The 20,736-nt window shown below is 40.4% G+C and overlaps 2 protein-coding genes across 10 annotated transcripts in view; one reads left to right on the top strand and one right to left on the bottom strand.

The window, feature by feature from the left end:
- Positions 1–161: 161 nt before the first annotated feature.
- On the top strand, positions 162–6,617 carry gosr2 (golgi SNAP receptor complex member 2). Its single transcript, XM_056241015.1, has 6 exons — positions 162–334; positions 822–886; positions 2,962–3,070; positions 4,646–4,778; positions 4,902–5,042; positions 6,376–6,617. Exons 1-6 carry the CDS (start codon positions 306–308, stop codon positions 6,535–6,537), a joined length of 639 nt encoding a protein of 212 aa, XP_056096990.1. The 5' UTR covers positions 162–305; the 3' UTR covers positions 6,538–6,617.
- Positions 6,618–8,306: 1,689 nt separating this feature from the next.
- gpatch8 (G patch domain containing 8) overlaps positions 8,307–20,736 on the bottom strand; it is a 65,806-nt gene continuing 53,376 nt past the window's right edge. For 5 of the 9 annotated variants that reach the window (XM_056240972.1, XM_056240976.1, XM_056240977.1 and 2 more), the window contains 5 exons: positions 15,377–15,444; positions 15,197–15,283; positions 13,988–14,131; positions 13,708–13,838; positions 8,307–13,615 (listed from right to left, as the gene is read on the bottom strand). In XM_056240972.1, coding sequence (XP_056096947.1) covers positions 9,685–13,615; positions 13,708–13,838; positions 13,988–14,131; positions 15,197–15,283; positions 15,377–15,444 — 4,361 coding nt within the window. In that variant the 3' untranslated portion in view covers positions 8,307–9,684. Of the gene's footprint in view, positions 13,616–13,707; positions 13,839–13,987; positions 14,132–15,196; positions 15,284–15,376; positions 15,445–18,186; positions 19,602–20,736 lie in introns of all 9 variants that reach the window. The other 4 variants (XM_056240980.1, XM_056240979.1, XM_056240981.1 and 1 more) reach the window with 2 other exon arrangements.

Here is a 20,736-nt window from a genome sequence, read left to right as displayed (position 1 = left end):
TGACCTGGTTTGGTCTGTTGCACTATAATTGAATTAATGAATTAATGAATAATACGATGGTGAATACCATCCGCCCATCCGCCACAGCTGGCGCTGTTCTCTCGTATAGCAGTGTTTTTACAGTCAGGCGGTTGAGAGGGCGCCTAAAAGAGGTCCTTTTTCTTGGTGACGTGTATGCTTGATAGCGATATGTGAAACTAAACGAAACGGATGACAAAACATTGCATAACTTTCGATTAGAGGCTTTTTTCTTTTTCTGTGTTTTTTTACCGTGTTTTTGGTGGCGCCTTGAACCGTCTCTGAAGATGGAGATGCTTTACCATCAGACCAATAAGTGAGTTTGTTCATTCTGCTGATAATTTTGAAATAAATTAACTTAGCTGGCTTAACAGTAAACAGAGCTATTAAATGCCGAACGATTTCATAACTTCGGTAGCACTACAACATGTAACAAATAAAAGGCTCTTTGAAATCTATTGTATAGTAATGTGACAAGCTGCTTTGGTCTGACAGTATCGGTTAGCCTAAATGATGAAGATGTTGCTTTGCTTTCTCTGTTTTCTTCCTGTTTATGAATCTAATATTTTTTTGGTATTATTATTATTATGCTTAATTATGGTCTTTTTAGCTGTTTAGTGTGCCAAAAGTGAGGTTAAACTGTAGATCATGCTATCATCTGTCTGACAGCAGAGACGTCACACTAGATAGATTGGTTCACATCCATGAACCTAAAATCCCCTAATGTTTCTAACACCAGTGAATAATGTACAGTGTGTTTAACCCTCTCTCTCTTCTCACACATCCGTGTCTTTCACTTCCAGACAAATTCAGGAGGTTCAGTCTCAGATGGGACGACTGGAGACAACAGATCGACAGTCAGTCCACTGTAAGTCAGTTTGTGTGTGTGTGTGTGTGTGTGTGTGTGTGTGTGCTTGCTTAATGCTTACAATAGAACGAAAACAGATCCTCAGTCCCACTGAGACAATAGGATACAAATAAGACGCATACTCTTAAACATTATGATAGTCAGAGCTCGGTAGTGGGGTTTATGAATATGAATTTCACCTAAAAGCTCCTTCCTTATCCTCGATTGGTAATGTGTCTGCCTGATACATATGGTGTACTCATGTACAACAGCGATATATATAAATACAATATAAAGCAGAATCTTAACTGCTAAATGTGACTAAAAGACATGAAGATAGTATAAACATTAACATTATGAATTTTTTTTGCTTTGAAAATTGACTTTTAAATCCGGACATGGCAAAGTATATAACAGGTGTCGTATAGGCTGTACCAGACTGATCCATGGGTATTTATTGAACCAGAATGTCAATATTTTTGCACTACACTTACCGTAAAACAAAAAAATGTTCTGACCAATTTTTAATGTCATGAGACAACTCTTTTTTTTTTTTGTGTGTGTATCTTCCTACTCTGAGCTGTTTGATGGTCCTGCACTCAGAAATTAGTTTCTGTGGCAATGCCCATAACCATGCCCATTTTTTGTATATATTTAATCACTACATAAATTCTCATCTTTATTCTCTTGTAACATATTAAAGAACTGAGAAAGCGTGCCAGGTAACACCAGTTATAATAATGTGATATATAACCAGTCCTAGGCCTGGTTTACACCTGCGTACCAAATAACATTTAACTCTAAAAGTTGTGTGGTTACGTGTGTTTTCCACAACCTCTTCGCAAAAATGTATTGACCCCATTCACACCAGTATTTTCCTCTTGTGATCGGATAACCTAGATGTGAAAGCACATTTAAACTGGGTCCAGTCTTCGAGCAGCAGGCAAAGTCATTGTGGTGCCACTGACCACCTGATTGTTCTTTGGAGGTGGAGCTCATGAAGAGAGCCAGGCTGGTGCCACGGCAGGAAGGACAGGGAGGAGTGATGGGGTGGGGGGCATGGAGAAGTGTGGAGTGGTATGGTTTGTGTGTGTGTTTGAGGTGGTATTGTGGCTCTGTGGTTAGTCTGAATGAGATAACCGTCTCCTACCCATACTGATGACATCATATGAGATGTCATAGGCGGGAAGGACGCGTAACATATGCATACGTTTGTCTGTGTGAGAGCGACTGTGAGATTGCATTGTCTCAGTGGGTGGGGGTCAGGGGAGACTGCCTGTGTGATAAAACTTTCCCACCAGTCTGTGGTTCTCTCCAAGGAAGCTGCACTCATTCCCGATCTGTGGATCTGCATGTCAATGCTTGATTCCATCTGTACCTGTTACTTATTTTAACTCATTGCAACTTAGTGCTACATTTTCATGTATTTACACTTGTAGCATTTAAAATGGCTAATTGTAGATTTTAGTGTTTTGTTTAATAATATAGAATTTAAAAATCTGCCATATATCGTTATCACACACACACTTACAATTTCTTTTACTCATTGTTTCATCATTTATTTGAATATCCACTATAAAATATTAGAAATTAATCATTTTATTCAGCAAGCATGCATTAAATTGATGTAAATTGGCATCTAGATATTTATTGTTACATAACATTTACATGTTCTATTTTAATTTTCTATTCTATTTTTCAAAAAAAAAAAAAAAAAAAGTTTTCTACAAAATTAATCAGCACAACTGTTTTCAACATTGATGATAATAAGAAATGTTTCTGAAGCAGCAAATCATCATATTAGAATGATTTCTATAGAATCATGTGACACTGAAGACTAATGATGCTGAAAATTCAGCTTTATCGTCACAGGAATAAATTACACTTTAAAATAAATAAAGATAAGTAAAGAAAAGTCATTTTAAATAGTAATAATAGTTCACAGTATTATTTTTACTGTATTTTTGATCAAATAAAAGCAGCCTTGGTGAGCAAACCAGCCCCAACTTGAATGGTAAAGTATGTGAAGTACTTTATGTTCCTGATATGATTGTTATTTGTGTACTTATATTTTCTGATGCTTGTGTTTCTTGCAGTATTTGAGAATGAACTTCAAGCCAGAATTGATCAGATCTTTAATCAGCTGGAGCGACTCGAGATACTAGCCAGTAAAGAGCCACCAAACCGCCGCCAAAATGCCAAACTGTGAGTGCATGAGTAAAAATATCCACTAGTGCCTTCTTGAATCCAGTCCTCATCTTGATCAGAGGTTGCTTTCTGGAGAATTGCCAACTAGAGCAAAATATCCTTCCTGTCAGAAGATTAAATTAGATTCCAATTTGATCTTTAATCAATAAGCACAGACTGATAGCAGTCCAGTATGTTGTGAGTAAGTGGAAGCTGGACTATAGGACTGTTGGTTGGATGACTACCTCAACGTTGCAGGTTCAAAGATCAGGAGATTCATAAGCTACCGCACCATGACAAGGCAAGTTGCTCTGGGAAGATTGTCCCTGTAGTAAATACATAATGTAAGTTGCTTTGAATAAGAAAGCCACTGCCAAATGAAGAATAATGTGTGGTGATGAAGGTTAGGAGTGTTTGTGTTGTGTGCGTGCCACGGGCAGTGGGATCCAGTGAAAACATTCCGTCTGCAGTCACATCATCACCAGCATTCCTGTGCAATGTTGGTGCACAACACTGCACAAACACCTGAGGCCAACACACCTGTTACACTCCCTCACAAAACACTGAATATCGTACAGACACTTCCTGAAGTCTCACATTGTGTGTGCATGAAACCAGGCTAATGTTGGTAAGTTGGCCTAATCAATGGGAATCCTAGTTTTAATGGAAGGAGCTTCAGACACTTCTGTTATTTAAGTGATTGTTAGACCTATATGTGTTCTAATACATAAATGTTTTTCTGCATTTGGTCAAAACAGCTGAACAGTATAAGGATTTTGTCTGTTGGTTTAGTCAGCCCATTAGTTCAGATTGGTTTTGTCCTGCGCATATTATTATTGGCCCTACAACAAAATCAATACATTTTAGAATTTTTTTAAATAGTTACAAATATATATAAAGAAATTAAATGTAATAAATGAAAATGTATTATTAAAAAAAAATATATATATTTAGTATATTTATTGAATTATATATATATATATATATATATATATATGTGTATATATACAGTGTATATATATATATATATATATATGTGTATATATACAGTGTATATATATATATATATATATATATATATATATATATATATATATAAATATATGCTAATGATTGCATAACAATTTTTAATTTATTAAAAATAAATGTTACTTTTAGCTGTGTGATTTATTATTATTATTATTATTAATTTTAATGGTATTTTCATAATTTTTTTAAATTAATACATTTTTAGCAATGCAATTTAAAAAACCCATGTAAATACATACACAATCTCTAAATATAAATAGTTATAAATTAATTATACCACTTTTTTTTTTTTTTTTTAGATTAATTTTCAATTATAGCTTGACACATTTCCAATAACTGGCCTGAAAATTTCTTATACTAGCCCTGAGCCTTTGTATCATCCTTACTGTTGAGTCCTAAATGTTGTAAATAAATTGTGAAAAGAAATACATTTGTAGCCGTTACTAAAAGCGAAACCTCTTTATGCTTAAATGAGCAGGTACTCTACAACTGTTGCATCACCAGACAATACCTGCGGGCTGCTGTGTGGTCCAAAAGACACTCAGTGTGTTTTTCTTTCGGTAGGCGTGTTGATCAGTTAAAGTATGATGTGCAGCATCTTCAGACAGCCCTGAGGAACTTCCAGCACAGACGTTACGCTCGCGAGGCTCAAGAGAGAGAAAGAGAGGACCTCATGAGTCGAAGCTTCACAACAAACGTCAGTAGACCACACACGCCGCCTTCTGCATAGTTTCCCAAACTCTTTCACTATCACTCATCAGTCTATAAACGTACATCACACTACAAAGAAGGCATGATTTTGACCGTGTTTTTTGTGTAGGATCCAGACACCTCCATCCCTATTGATGAAACCCTGCAGTTTAGTAGCAGTCTACAAAACGCTCACAGAGGAATGGACGACCTGCTGGGCTCAGGCTCCAGCATCCTAAACGGCCTGAGAGACCAGAGGAGCACACTTAAGGTCTGTGTGACACAGAATGCAGGGCGGATTGCATTTGGAGACCAGGAAGGGGAATTTATTTTTTCGTCCTCTTATCAGGGTGTTTCTAAACATTTCAAATAGTGCTTGACTGATTGCTGATAATAATACAGTTTAATGACAGCCAAATGAAGTGTTCACAAGATTAAGGAAAAATAATAGATCTATTGATCCATTTAAAATTGAATCATAACCGTTTTAGGCAGTGATATTTTGGCATTATTTATATACTATTATATTAGTAGCTTTTAATTTGAGCTGTTTTAGTAAATTTGTTGATTTTATAATTTTTTTTATTTCTATTTTCATTATATTATTTCTTAGTTTTAGTATTTTAACTTAAACTTATTTTATTTCAGTTTGTGGCCAAGGCAACATTTCTAATTATTATATTATTTTATATCAGCTTTATTTCAATGCAGTGTTCCTACGCAGTTTGGAATTTGATTGGAATAATTTCCAGGTCTGGATAAGTATGGAAAAATATTGAAAAATAATAATTTCTATAAAAATAAAAGTATCATACAAGCAGAGAGTTTTCATGGCGAAAGTTTAGTGATCGTCTTAACACGAATGAATTGAAGGCACACATTTTCATTACGCAAAACTGTTTGTCTTTTACCATAAGCGAGTCTCTTTTGAACTTCGCTAAATGAATGTGCGTGTGCCTCTCAAACCAGCAACAAAGCAAACGATCATCTAAAACGGACTGTATTTTTGCTGTTAGGTGATCCTGCAACATCCAACCTCATGTACAGCATCAAACTGATGCAGAGGTGAATATATGCAGGTTATAAAGTGTTTGAGGTTTCTTCTTATCATGTAAGCGCATGTTATCACTTTGAGAAAACCAATGGAAAAAAAAGAAAAGAAAAATATTACAGATTACTGTACTATATGCTGAAATATAATGCTCTATGAACCATTTATGTTAAATATGGTCTGAAATTTGAGACTGGAAAAGTATGGAATTTTTCAAATGGAAATCATGTAGGATCCCGGTCAATGAATGAAAATGTTTTAGTTAACATTGATAACAACACTGGTTTGAGGTCATGCATGCGCATTTAGATGCTGACAGTGTGTTTCCAGGGAGGAGTATGTGTTCTTCCTGAAGCTCGTCTGATTATCACAGAGCGTGAGAGACCGTCTCTGACTGTGGTTTGGGGGAAATGACGGGGGTGATGTGTACTTCTGATGTTTTACTGAGTGAATGAATGTCTCTGTTGGTCACCGTGTTAAAAAAACGCTATTCAGAAAACTGCAGATTCTTGGTTACATCTTACACCTTCTCTCCCTCTCTCTCCTTTTTTAGGGTACACATAAAAAGATGTTGGATGTCGCAAACATGTTGGGTTTGTCGAACACGGTCATGCGTTTGATTGAGAAGCGAGCAACGCAGGACAAGTTCATCATGATGGCTGGAATGCTCGCTACTTGCTTTGTCATGTTCCTGGCGGTTAAATACCTTAGTTGAACTTTCCCAACTTTAGGCGACCTTGATCACGTCAGTGGCTCATTCCGGTTTTCATCCCACTTGCATCACATCTATAAAAATTGCAGAGGTGTGCTAAAGGAAATCACACAACTGCTTCTTTGCAGGATGACTGTCAGTCTCATCTTCACAAATCTTTTTTTTTTTTGGTCTATTCTTTCTTCATCTACAGTACTTTGAAAGATTGAATCCTTTCATAACTTTCGGCTCAGCTGACTCTCAAATAAGCAGTTTAAACATTGCTCTGCTAGTCTGAACTTAAAAGATCAGTCAAATAGTCATTAAAATGTACTTTTAACATTGTTTAGAGGATTGGTCTGTTATCTGGATTTTCATCGCCATCTTTTGGAGAACAAACCCAAAAATGTTTGGTCATTCAGTGCTGTGTTGGTTTTGTACTGTACTGTATTTCTAACACTTCAAACCTGTAAATAGAGATTCTTAGGCATTTTTGTGCTATAAACTCATCATCCATATACATCCAGCTGCCCTCAAATGTAAAACTTGTTTCATACGGTTAAACTGTCTTCGCCTGGATCTAAGCAGAAGCCACAGCCCCTGGCAAACAGGAAATGAGACGTCTTATTGGACATCTGCTGCATGGATCTTGACGCTCTGTGTGTACACATTCACACATGCTCAGGACCCCTGCAGCATAATCCCCAACAATGTCCCCCTGGAACAGTCACAACATTTATGTTTTTGCCACTGCTGACAGGTTTGTTGACCAAGACGAAAAAGATACCATAATGTGACATCAGTTCCTGATATAGGCTTAATTGCTAGTTACTTTATTTTAATTATTTGTTCATAATAATGCTCAATAATTATGCTTTTTTGTGTGTGTGTGTGTGAAAATGAGATATAAATGTTGTGAAAGTAGAAAAAAAAAAACTCACCTGCAGTTTTTTTCTACTATAGTCACAAATTTACAGACTTGAGGATTAGAAAGAAGATATGTAACAAATGTGTTTAGTGCTTATATTTGCTCAAACACATTTTAAGGTATTAAAAACCTGCCTCCATAATCTGACAAGCAGGCAGCATTTGTAATTGAAAGATCTTCATATTTAACATAGAATATTACTTCCTCTATGGTTTCTGGTGAAAACTTTGCATCAAGACTCGGCGTTGGACTAAAGCCAATCTAAGGCAAGTGAAGTACCATCCAACAGTGACAACTAGTGTCATTTGGGTGAACTTCATTGGGGTGATAAATTAGGGCCTATTTTGCCAAACCCTCAAGTAAATATATCACTAAAATCTACCTACAATAAAGAAAGCAGTGTTACAAGTTCAAGTTAATTTATAAGGTTTCCATAGTAAGGTAATCCATCCCAGAAGGGGATCTTTTTTGGTGGTTTTGATCATAGTGTTCATAAATAGTTCAAGCACTTTTAGTACAACATTTTAAATGCCTTAGTTTGTTTGGCTAGTAACATTGACAAAAGGTTATTAATCAGTACACGGCCAGTAGAACCTTTCTTAGTGGGTGAGGATACGCATAGGCTACTTTTATTGTCATGTGACTGGCTAAACAAAGACTGCCATTTTATCAGGTTATTTCTACGTATACCAGAGCTTATTTATTTTCCCCAATGAAGTCAAATTCAGGCACAGGTGACCTTGCAATTTGTCTCACTTATTGCCACTTTCTGATGGCTTGCAGCTGGTTCTACGAAAAAGATTTTAGTAATAACTCATATAAACATGGATAATAATATTATAATAATCACACCTGTACACCAGAATTACAAGTCAAAGTCTTTATTTGCTGATGCATTGAGGAATTAAAAAAAGCTAATGTCATTGCTGCCATTTACAGTACGTCACCAAACAGTTTAGCCACATTCTGCTGTCCCTCCACAGTTCAAACACACTCCTAACCTCTGTAGTACCAGCCCTGATCATGTTTACATAAGTTTTTCCCCCACGTTTTTAATGTCATTATTTTTTTATTAGCATTTTTAAATGGGTGTTACAAACCTTTATTTTACAGTTTCACTACGTTAACTTTATTTACATTTAACTAAGTGTACAGAAAGAAAACATTTTCCAAAGAAAATAATTTAAAATCAAATAGAAATAAAAATTATTGCAGAATACTACAATCATACAGTTGTTACAAGATGCAAAAATCGCATCTCAATGTACATCTTTTCAGTGCAAGATTTCACAATTTCAATAAGGGATGGGAACCTTCAAATCCCAAAGTGTAACTTGTTATACAGTTTCAACAGCCTGTGACATTATAAAAACTTTTGACATCAACATGTGTGATGTCTGTTTCATCCACTATTTTCAAATAATTTATATTGATTTACAACCAATCAGCAAAAATAGCTTAACACTGTTCAGTGCTGAGTATGGCTTTTATTTTAATCATCTTGTTCATGTTTTTTGATACCCTTTGATCAGAGTATAGTACAATGGTTTTTGATAATTGGTATGATCTGAAAATTACCAAATATTATGATAATCCTACAGCAAACCAATCGTCAGTTTTTCACAGCCTGGTTTTTGAATAGCAGGCTTAATTGTATCTTTGCATATTGTATCAGTTAGTTCATAAACTCTGCAACTTTCATGAATGCTTAGTACACAGAAAATCAAGTCTCCAAAAGTGACCCTTAAAGACCACCCATTACCATCTGTATACAACCACGCTAAAAGCCCACAACAAAGATTTTGATTATGGCTTCAGCAAGAGAGCTTCTGGATACAAGAAACATATCAGAAAAATGGGGAAAAAATTGACACCACACAAAATGAAACAATACGCCAGCAGTGGTTTCCTAGTTGTACGAGCTATGTCTTGGCCTATAAACCAACTCATACTCCTTGGGGGAATATTTATACATGTATATATATGGTGTTACATACCTCAAACAGCCATCCTAGCTCCTGGTTCAGGACATACAATTTCATAACATTACAATCTCAAAAGGCAGACAAGATCTTATTCTGTCCTCAATTTAAATGCACTCTTAAACAGCCCTGTTGAGGTCACCCTAAGGACGTAGAGGACAGAAGAGGACTATGGGTCGCCAGACTGTGCCACCCATTAGCTAAAACTCTTCAGCCTTACACGCTGCTTGGCCAGGCCCTCCCTTTGAGAGGAGCCGATATTCAGGAGCCATGGTTTGGAGGGTGCTGAAGGTCCTGCCCTGCAAAAATAGGATGCAGAAGTGGGTGTAGCTGTAGGGCAGCTGCTGCCGCAGCAGAGGCTGGCCGAGGGGCAAAGAGCGTTGGGTAGAGGGCATGGGGGAAATGGTGTAGAGCAAGAGGGGTGTGATGAAGGGCAGAGGCTGGTATAATATGTATTGGTTGGCCTGAAAGGAAGGCAGTGTGGTGGGCTGGAATCAGGCCAGTGTGTCCTAAAGAGTGACCCAGTGAATGGCCCAAAGAATGGCCCAGTGGTGACAAGGAGATAGGGGTTAGATGATGTTGAGGTATGTGGTGCACCTGGGCTAGCTGGGCATGGGCAGGGTGGTGATGATGATGATGTTGGGTATGAGGATGAAGGCCCATGGCAGCAGCGTGGTGCTGCAGGATGGCATGCTGTACTGTGGTAATAGAGGTAGCAGAAGCTGCAGAAACTGAGGGTTGCTGGATGTGCATAGGCTGCAGTGCAGCTGGTGGTGGCGGCGGTGCAGGGGCAAGGTTAGCCGCTGCTGCCAAGTTAGCTGCAGCTGCAGCAGCTGCAGCTGAGGGGAAGCTCTTCACCTGCTTGGCCAACAGTTGCTGTTGAATGTGCTGTTGAGCTGCTTGCTGTAACTTGCTGTATTTCTCCATTTCCTCTGGGGTAAAGGTGATTGGTTGACTTTCTAATGGTGCAAGACCATCCTCTTCAGCTTCCATGCCCATGTCCCCATCCTCCATTGTGGGAGGGGGGTAACCAGGGTAGGCGTGCATAGTAGGCTGCGGTCCCATGTCGGGCCCCATTAGATGCCCGTCCAACATGGGGTTACTGGAGTCTTGTATTTGCTCACCTTGGTATTGCGACATCATCATTCCTGGATCCTGTTCATATTGTGGCTGAGACTCATGGAGGGCTGGAGGGTCTGAGGGCGCATGTCTGGTCTCCTCGGACACTGCAGCATTTGATACAGCCTCTTCCAATGGCTGCTTTTGTTGTTGTGGTTGCTGTTGTTGAACTGGTGGCTGAGGTGGAGGAGGAGGTGGGGGAAACTCACGAATGGGTTCTACCAGGATTACTTCATTACTATCAGAATTTTTCCCCTGTTCAGACTTTGCGCCCTCAGTTAAACGTGTAAGAGGAAGAAATGGTGGCTTCTTTCCTGCTTGGAGCTTGCCAAAAAGAGACAACATACTTTTGTTTCCAAGGGCAGGGGGGAGCTTGGGCCCAAAGTATCCCTGTGGAGGGTCCTTGATCTTGATGCCTGTCTTAGTGCCAGTACCAGATTCATCCCCTCCTTTTCTAGATTGGATTTTCTCCAAGAGTTGTCGAGCTGTGAATGAATTTCGATGTTCTGCAGCACCTCCACCCTCCTTTGAGGAAGCTCCACCACCACTTCTAGTTCCTTGTGCCGATGAAGAGTTGCTGTTTCGGGTATGTGTGCGGGAAGAGGACCTAGGAGATTGGGAACGGTAGATTCTGGATCGGTTAAAATCCCGTCGCTGTGTTGAGCTGTCAGATCGCCGGCTGTGACCATGTCGATGTGGAGAGCCCTTGGTGGAGATAGATGAACGACTGGCAGAGCTACGGCTGCGACTGTAGCTGCTACGTCTGTAGGAACGGGCGCTGCTACTCCTGCTACTACGACTGGAGCTGCGACTACTGCTCCGTTGGTGTCTCCGCCGATGATGTTTCCTGCGGCTGTGTGAGCGTGAACGTGAACGCGAGTCTTCCTCTGAAGAGGAGGAGGAGTAATGCCGCCTGTGAGATCGCCCACTATCACGCCTCTCATAATCTGAGTCTGAGGAGGGTATTCTTGATCTGTGGCGACGTTTTTCATCACTGTAGTCACTGTAACTGTCTGAGTAGCTACGGCTACGGCGACTGTAAGCACTGCTCCCTGCTGAGGAACGCTCTGAGCTACTTGAGTAGGATCGACTGCGTGACTTTTGACCTCTGTGGCGTCTATGGTTGTGGTCTCCTCGACGTGATGACCTACTACGTGATCGTCCAGAATCATCACTGCGGTGTCTGCGCTGCTCGCGTTGTGGTGTGGAGCGACGGCGAGCTGGTCGTGAACGTTGAGAGGATGATCCACCATCTTCCTCACTGTCACTGCTTGGAGGTCGACCTCCACTTAAGCTCTTTTGGGCTGAGGCAGAGCAGGAAGCAGCAGGTGTGTTGGTGTCAGATTTAAGACGTTTAGTACCATTGTGTTCCTCTTTAGCGCTAGGCTTTCCCGCACTGCTTTCCTCAACTCCAGACAACTGAGCCATTTTGTGGGACCGTTTTCTCTTTCCTCCCTCAAGGGACGTGCTTATTTCTGATGACTGAGCAGTGGACACTCCATCTTTGTCATCCTTGTCTTTCTCTTTTTCCTTACTTCCACCTCCCTCTGCTTCAATTTCATCAGTGCCACGTGGTTTATTTTTGCTTTTCTTTCTTTTATGTTTCTTCTTCTTTTTTGTTTTCTCTCCTGGTGTCTCATTCTCTAACTCCCCTTCCACTGCTGCTTTTTCTTTACGCTTGGAATGCTTGCTTGACTTCTTGTGTTTCTTCTTCTTTTTCTTTTTCTTAGACCCTGCAGACACATCTTCATTACTTTGTAATTTCTGCTCATTGTTCTTTCTCTCAGCACCACCCTCTTTTAAGGATGATTGTTCTTTTTGAACAGTACTGGGTCCTGCAACCGTTGTAGCAGTCTCTCCAGTAGTGTCAGGAGTACTGTCTGTGTTTTCAGGCTTAGACCCCTCTTGTCCATCAGTGCTAACTGCCTTGGCAGGTTTGCTGTTTTTGCTTGCCCAGTTTCCTTTGTTTCTTGACAGTTTGAAGTCAAAGTAAAGAGGATTACAACTGTAGGAGAGAGATGGCTGAGCCTTGGTAAATTCCAACAATTCAGAAGGCCATTGCAAGGTAGTGCTTTCATCCTTACTTAGCACAGGAAAGAAAGGCCCAGTTGCCATGCGTGGACCTGTGTCTGGAGACTCTGATATCCCTTGCTTGTTATCAGCTGGTTGGTACGTGCCAACTACTACTGCTGTATCACTTTGCCCTGCAGCCGTATTACCTGATTCTTCCACTGTCTTCACTTCAGCTGATATGGAAGAGGGATTTGTGTTTAGGGCCTGTGTAGGTTCATTCTCAGTGTCTTTTTCAGATGTGCAGCTGCTGACTTGCTCTCCAGCGTTACCTGCTGCTTCCTTCTCATCTTTCGCTCCATCCTCCTCCTCCTCCTTGCTATCACACTGGTCTGTAGCCTTCATGAAAAGCAGAAACTGGAAATGGGGCTTGACCCGACAATGTGCAGGAGGTACATAATGGTAATACTGTGGCTCCTGTCCAGAGTAACCTTCCTCCTTTTTCATCATCATCTTCAGCTTGTTCAAAGTAGAGGCCAGGGCTGCTCCATCATCTGGTTGTGACTGCTCTTCTTCACCCTCACCCACCCCTCCACCACCTCCTCCAACTACGCCATCGCCGCCTCCTCCTCCTCCACCACTACCTCCTGCTTGGGGAATATCAGTGGTAGATGCCACACATACGTCATCTCCTTCAGTCTTTTCTCCTCCCTCTTCCTGACCTTCTTCTCCTTCCACTGTCTCTTCACCATGGTCTGCAAAGAAAGCTGCAACTGTCTCAAGTTTGACTGGGGCTTTCTTAGCAAAAGAGAAGGATACACTGACTTTGGGAGCCTGTGAGCCTCCAGAGGGTGTTGGAGAAGAACTAGTCTTGTTAAACCCAAAGCTGATGGTAGGGCCTGTTCTAGGGGAGTCTTGATCACTAACACTACAGATTCCCTTATCTTCAATAGCCTCTGTGTTGGTATCCACTGTCATAGGCACACCATCCATGGAGTCTTCCCCCTTTTCTCCATCTACTGCCACTGTGGTGGTCTTAAACATAGGTCCACTACCAGCGACACTGCAAAATAAATAAAAGAATGAGACCCTGTGCTATGACTGGCAACACTTCCAAAAAACAAGATTAGAAGACAGACTCAGAATTTTACTTACTATTCTTGCTGTTTCCTCTGTTCGGCCAGTTCATGAAGCCGCCGAAGCATCCTCTCCTGTTTTCTGCAATCTTTTTTGGAACGAGAGGACACATTTCGAGCAAACTCTCTCTGCTTCAGCTCCTTCAGTCTCTATTGGATTAGACAGAGAGGAATAAGAACTTAATGAAAATGTTATGAGCTGCAGCTGCACATGTGAAAAAGACATGTTGAATGTTAAGAAAATTATGGCATGTTTAAATGTTGTTCAGTACAGTCATGCCTATGTGAATCTCTACTACCTGCTTGTGTGCATGATCGTAGGAGTTGATGTGATTGTCAAACTCCTGATGTTTCTGGTATTGCTTATCACACAGTTCACAGTAGAAATTGGCCCTCAGTTCCTCTAAAGCTTTGGCAATAGCTTTTTCCTTCTCCGCATAATCCTACAAAACAGAACAAATCATAAAACATTAATTGGAATTAAGGCCCAATTGTAGACTTCGCATCGGTTTTCATTTATGTTTCTGCGTCGTTGTCCGCGTTGACGTGCAATTACACATGCAGAGGAAGCATGTGATACCCGAGGGAGGGGTTTTAGCAGACCAATCACAGCACTTGCGGTCTGCGTAGAATTGACGCGTTGTTACATTTTTGGAGAGGTGCACGTTAGGGTCCACCGTAGGCTAACCGCGCTACACACAGCCTACGACGTAGCTACGGCGGGAGGTCGACGCAGAAGTATAAATTGGGCTTTAAGCCCAATTTAAACTTCTGCGTTGAACTCAATTGAACTGGCGTACTCAATTGAAACTTCTGCGTTGAACCGGCGTACCCTGACGTGCACATCTCCAAAAATGTAACAACGCATCAATTCTACGCGGACGAAAGCGCTGTGATTGGTCTGCTAGAACCGCTCCCTCGGGTTTCACATGTTCCCTCAGCGTGCAACAACGCGGACAACGACGCAGAAGTATAAATTAAAACTAACGCGTAGTCTACAGCGTAGAGGCTCCAGCGTAGGTCCGACACAGAAGTATAAATCAGCCTTTAGGTTGATTTGGTGTAGAAAACTGGCTTGCATAGGCAACATCGGCATTTGGGAGAATGGTATATGAACATTATAATGTACTGTACATGTAGGATAGTTTGTCAAGAAAGACCAAGTTTGTGTGAAGGAGATTAATAACATATCAATTATAATGCTTATAACCTTTAATCTTATAACAGCTTTAGAGAGTTACACACAGTTATCCTCAATGATGTTTTTGTATGTTTGTTTGTATTTGGTTGAGCTCCAGTGGAACAAGAGTAGCTTTGTATCCGTACAAGAGTAGTAACGGTGGAGAATCAATCTCAAACATTCACAGAATGTTAACTAGATAAGAATTGCATTTAATCTATGGAAAATAAGGGAATTGGGAAGAACTGTAAGGAAAGAGAAATTATGTGTATAGGATGTTTAAGACTAACAGAAAAAGGCATTGAACCCTGCTGTCATAGAATTTCACCTTGTATTTTTGACGGAGTTCCTCTGTGTCTTCTTTTTCCACTTCCAACACCCGGCGCTTTTCTGTGGCATCTTCTGCATAGTCCAGCTGTGGGCACACATGTGCACACACAGGTTAGAAGTGAATAAATTAAAATTAACATTCAGAAAGAAAAGAAAGCACAAACAACAATCTTGTCACCTCCATTTCCATTCGCCCCATTCCCATGACGTCATATTTGAGGACGATGGGCACTGGGTCAGTTCGTCCTATGAGGTTGGGGGGGAGAGGCAAAAAGAGAGACACATAGGACAGAGGTTAGACTTTTGTTCAGATATAAGAGAAAACTCGGGACGGGACAGCCTGCTTAGAGCACAGGGTGCTGGGTTAGAGAGACTGCCTTCAAGTGCAAGAGACCAGAAAGCTACAGTGAACCAAACTCTAGCCATTCTCACAGCTTCATGTGCAGCTCTCCTCTAAAAGGCCATTCCAGGTGCTGCAATATGACTTGCAATATGAACTAAGGCTAGTTTTAATTGTTTACTATTTGAGTTTGCTGCCAATTTATTTTGTAATGAACTGCATACACTGAAAAAAGTACAAGAAGCTTCCACTGAAAGAAGCAAGGGACAGAAAACAAGGAGGGGAAGGTTGGACTGAAGATTTCACTGAATTTGCCGCAGTGTCCCTACAGTGGTCTGCTTAAGGATGTCTTTCTTTCTTTCTTTCTTTCTTTCTTTCTTTCTTTCTTTCTTTCTTTCTTTCTTTCTTTCTTTCTTTCTTTCTTTCTTTCTTTCTTTCTTTCTTTCTTTCTTTCTTTCTTTCTTTCTTTCTTTCTTTCTTTCTTTCTTGTTATTGCCCTCCCACTCTTTTTAGTCAAGTCTCAATGCTGTATGGATTGTGCTCTGTCCTACTCATGTTCTTAACTCAGATGACAGAGGCATTTGGGTTGCCCAGAAGGAGTACTTAAGAGAGGGAGGAGATATCAGCATTCACTGCATCTTTTCACAGTACTGCGGCAACACTGACTACCTGATCCGAAGTGTGTCTCATAATATTCTCCTATTTACACCCATTTATCTAGATCTAATCCCTCTCCGAGCTGCTCATCAACTTTCCTACCTGGCTACAGGCCACACCTGGATGCAAATGAGGTTTATGTCCCATTTGATTTCCTGAAATAGTACTTTCTTTTACTGATCATACGTTTTATATACACAAGCTGTGAAAAGACCTAGATCAGAGGAAAAGTAACATCAGAAAAAATGAACAAATCAGAATGAAACAAAAAAGACAATCAAAACTACATTGAAGATTGACACATAATTGCTTAATCCACTCATAACCAGCCAAACGAAGCAGAGAGAGAGAGAGAGAGAGACAGAGAGAGAGAGAGAAAGAAAGACACAGGGAGTGAAAGACGGAGAACAGAGAGAATAAGGACACAAGCACTGAGCTACAGCAGCAAAGTGACGTCAAAGGCCAGAGGTTGCCATGGTGACAGTGCAGGTTTGGGGAAAGGATGTACTTACCTGGGAGAGTGTGGGGATGGGGTGGGGGTAGCAAACATACAGACACAGAGACAGGAAAGGGTGGGGGTTTCAAATAAAGGAGAAAAGGCACAAAAACAGAAATCATACTAATTTGCGGCTGCACAGGCTAGCACCATGGTCACAGTCAATCAGACTCCAATCAATTGTTTGAATTTCAGTTTTTTTCTGTCAGTCTTCCTCTTTTTTGTCATTTTTTTGCGAGGAGTTCAAGTTTTAAAAGCAGGATCAGATCATACCCTTGGGCTGATGTAATAATGACAAAAGGCAAGAAACATTTGTGAATAACATCAGGGGCCAGTTGCATGAACTGCTAAGACTAGTCTAACAAGTTAGTCATCAATTTTTTTTACTATTCACAACTTTTTTTTAGAAGTTACATACAAACTAGTTGTTCATACTAGTTCTTAAGACACAGTCTTAACATAATGGCTATGTTTATGGAACTAGCCCCAGGAGTAACTTAACGTAACAAAGGGCTAGGAATTTGACAAAAAAAGTTATATTAGTGATTTCTTACAATTATTTATCCATTACCCATGTAAATTACAATTGTGTGATACCTAAATACCCTTAAACATTGAAACACAGATTTGAAACTGACAAAAACAGCCCTTGAGCAGAAAGAGACATTACAATTTGCACATTTAAGACTGTCTAATTTGTGAGAGACTAGAGCTTCAGCCCAGTGGTATAATTGTTCCTGTAAGAAAGTGATAAAGGAGCATGTGCGGAACGATAAGGTCCTGAAGGGATTCCAGCCCCCACCAGAGCCTCCAGGAAAGTGCACTGAGGGATTCATACTACCACCAGGGTGCACAAGAGTGTTTATTATCAAAACAGAGAAACTATATAATAAATGACAGAAGCGGGCCGTTAAAAGACACTATTATAACCAGATACCTAATATCTGGTTATAGTGTATTTTAACATTCTACCATATCAAATTGGAAACATGGAATGTTATTGTAATGATTAGCATTGATTATCTCGGAGTATGTCTGAGAATTCTCTAGGGGGTAGGGGGGAATCCCAAAACCAGGCCCCCAAATCAACGATCATTTCTCTTCCCAAACAATCTGTCTTTGGGAACAACGAGAGGTCAAGACTAGTATTATGCATTCTAGTGAAAGAACATAATGAGACTGGACAAAAAGGTGCAATGCAACAAAAAAGGGGAAGTGAATCTAAATATCCCCCAAAAAACTGAAAACAAACAGAATGAGAGTGTTCTAGAAGAGTGCATATTGAACACTACGAGACGGGCAGCAGAATGAAGACTAATACAAAGAGAGGTAGAGAGTTTAAGCCTATTAAACACTGGTGCTCTGATGATGAGAGTCATATCAAAACAAGAAATGGGGGAAGTAAAATCAAACAAAAAACAAACAAAAAAACAAAAATGAAAGAATAAATCAAAAGAAAATAACCAATTCAATCAGGGGTAAAAATAACATTTACCACTAAGTTTACCATCAGCACAACATGGCCAGGATCATAATGCTGCAAAAAAGAAACACCAATTGGTTAAGCAGGAAGATTGAGGCACAAAGAGAGCGTTCAGGGGTAAGGGGTAAAGGGTTAGGGGTGGGTTTGGGGGCAGGGGCTTTGGTGTACCCCCTACCAATGGGCCTGGGTGATTACAGGGATAACCTCTCACCATCCCTGACTCTCCTCCTCTTTTACTGCTAATTTCTGGTGCTATAGTTTAAGGCTTTTGGGTTCCTCAATGACAAAGCAAGGAGGAGTTTCCCCTCTCTTTTATGATTGTCTTTGAACATAAATGTATCAAACCATCACTCAATCCAAAAAGGAGCACTCTCCTCCCCATTTCCACCTTTCTCCAATCCCCATGCGGGTCCAAGTCTCCACGTGAATGTGTTTCTGAGACAGAGAGGCTGTTGTATACATACTTCATCACGCAGCTGTACAAGCTATGAGAAGCATACGCTGTGAGTGAGCTTTTAGCAGCGCATCTTTCTTATCAGCCAGCAGGACTCTGGCCTCTTTAGAAGACTAGATCTATTTCACAGTCATTTTCATCTCGCCATTGATCTAGAATCAATTCCAATCCGTTTTGTGGTCTCTTGCATTGCTTAAAACTCAGCTTCACAAGACTGGGTCTCTACAGCCAGCATGCTCTGCATGAGAGGGGGAAGGAGATGGGTCAGGTCAGGTGAGGCTTTCACAAGTAAGTACATTTATAAGAGGAGAAGTGGGATGCAGGTGGGATGGTGTGAAGACTTCTCCCTGCAAGCTAAAACACCTGAGCCCCCACCCCTTGTTTTGGTGACACATACACACACACACACTCTCAACACATACAATTTCCACTCCCACATGTACCACGTGTACATTCACTTCACAAAAGTGGACGCAGGCAGATAGACCGATCAAAGGCGGAAGGAGGGGGGAGAATGGGCAGGAGATTGAGGCTAATTCTGGCAAGCCATTCAGGGGAATCATGGGAAAGAGGCAGAATCATGTTCACAGCCAATCAGAGGGCCCCATCTCATCTTCTCAGCCAATCAAAACACCCCCATCGCAGCCAAACATACATTAAACTAATATATACAAGTACTATTCTAACATGGGTGAATTCTGAACAATCAAGAGAAAAAAATGGGCAATATATTTCTTCAAAATATTTACTGATTCCATTTTGGTATGAGTTTCAAATCGTAGCGCTGGTATTGAGCAGAGAGCGTTTAGTGATTGTAAGCGTATAGAGAAGAACTAAGAAAGGCCGTTAGGCTACACTGTAAAAGGGGGAGAGTTATTTTGTATTATTTACAAGAAAAAACACCCACACGCACACTCACACTTACTCAAACATACACACAAACATACAGTGGGGAAGGTCCTACAAACCTTACCTAAAAACAAGAGTAAAAAAAAGAAAGAAGAGTAAAAAAACAGAGTCAATACAATGGAAACTCAAAGCATTTGGGGAGACATTTCAATAAATCACTCAGTACCAAGGCTCTTTCCAAAAGATAGAGAGAAAAGGAAAAGGATAAGGTTCAAACACCATGGCATGAGCACCATAATGGGTGAACAGGCGTGTGTTTGCTTTTTTGTTTGTGTGTGGGTTTGTATGCTATGTATGTAGCTGAGTCCTTTGCACTAAGAGTGAGTGTTTTCAAATAATTCCCAACATGACTACTTGACTGGGTCAAAACATATATGGTCCCTTTTTTCTGAGAAACAGAGTCATTTTCTTTGCAGATTCCACCAAAGCAATTTGGCATGTAATTTGGAGTACATGCTTTCCACAAGCTCTCACTCTACCCCTCCTCTCATTTCTCTCCTGCAAGATGGAACTAATCTACTTGCTCAAGCTCGCTGAAAGCTCCAGGACTTTATCTGATCTGGAAAATCTCTTTCACTGCAAACAAACTTCAGACACTCAATCTTCTCTGTGTATTAAACACAAAGGAAGATGACAACCAAGAAAGGACAAAACTGATCTTTTGAGCGTCTTGCCAAGCTACAAAACAGATGGGTGGTGCCGGGGAGCACTGGAAACATTCCTAATCTGTCACACACTTGACTTGGCTGGGATGACAACCTCTGACTTCGGCAACTTCCTCTGGGTTCCCCGCACGGTGAGTTCTAAGAAAGCAGCCAATGGAGTGTGAGTTGCTATGGCAAAGGCGAAAAAGAGAGCTGCTGTTCTGGTTTCTGCTGTCACTGCTTAAGGAAACGCTGTCTCTCTATGAAGTAGTGCTGGCAATATAAAATATGATGAAATATGATGAACATCACAATGATTTTATTGGCCCATTAAGCCTCATAATGGGCAAATAACCTCTTTCTACAGCAACTTGTGATTATAAGAGCAAAACGAAAGAGATGTTTTAAATGGTCTCTGATTTAAACCTCAGCAGCAAAAATAGCTATGCTAAAAATGCTAGTTCTTCTGATCTTTTAAGCCATTTTAGAGCAGATATAAATATATATTTTCAACATTATTCTAACAGTATGTACACTTTCATTCAAAGGTTTGGC

Source organism: Rhinichthys klamathensis, unplaced genomic scaffold (assembly GCF_029890125.1).
Source record: "Rhinichthys klamathensis goyatoka isolate OS25496 unplaced genomic scaffold, OSU_Roscu_1.1 h1tg000626l_1, whole genome shotgun sequence".
Lineage (NCBI taxonomy): Eukaryota > Metazoa > Chordata > Actinopteri > Cypriniformes > Leuciscidae > Rhinichthys > Rhinichthys klamathensis.
The sequence above is the reverse complement of the archived record's forward strand: the minus strand, read 5'-3'. Positions and strand labels throughout refer to the sequence as shown.